At 55.3% G+C, this 445-nt stretch overlaps 1 protein-coding gene across 1 annotated transcript in view; it reads left to right on the forward strand.

Moving 5' to 3' along the window:
- Window positions 1-87: 87 nt before the first annotated feature.
- NAT8L (N-acetyltransferase 8 like) overlaps window positions 88-445 on the forward strand; it is a 32,264-nt gene continuing 31,906 nt past the window's right edge. Inside the window, 1 exon segment of the mRNA XM_031060064.1 lies at window positions 88-444. Within this exon segment, the coding sequence (XP_030915924.1) occupies window positions 125-444 (320 nt within the window). The 5' untranslated portion in view covers window positions 88-124.

The following is a 445-nucleotide window of genomic DNA, read 5'->3' on the forward strand; positions in this document are numbered from 1 at the left end:
CCGCGCCCCGCTCCTTCCCCCTCCCCTTTTTCCTTTTTTTTTTTTTTAATCTTGGGTTTTTTTGTTAATTTTCTGACACCTCCCCTCCCTTTTTCTCCTCGCCCCCTCCCCGCGGCCGGTTTGCATGCATTGTCTGTCTCCCAAGATGGTTTGTGAGACCAAGATTGTGGCGGAAGATCATGAATCAATCCCGGGATCCAAAAAAGACACGATCATTGTTTCCTCCTCCCAGATGTGGCCCTCTTTGGCGGGCTCCCCTCCCTCACCCCCACCTCCCCTCACCCCACCAAAAGAAGACCCCAGGCGCGACAATGTCTATATCCGCGAATTCCACCCCTCTGAACAGGAGGTGGTGCGCCGCATCTTTTACGAGGGGATCATGGAGCGAATCCCCAACACGGCGTTCAGGGGGCTGAAGCAGCAGCCCCTCACTCAGCTGCTCTAC

The sequence above is a fragment of the Geospiza fortis genome, unplaced genomic scaffold, assembly GCF_000277835.1.
Source record: "Geospiza fortis unplaced genomic scaffold, GeoFor_1.0 scaffold147, whole genome shotgun sequence".
Classification (NCBI taxonomy): domain Eukaryota; kingdom Metazoa; phylum Chordata; class Aves; order Passeriformes; family Thraupidae; genus Geospiza; species Geospiza fortis.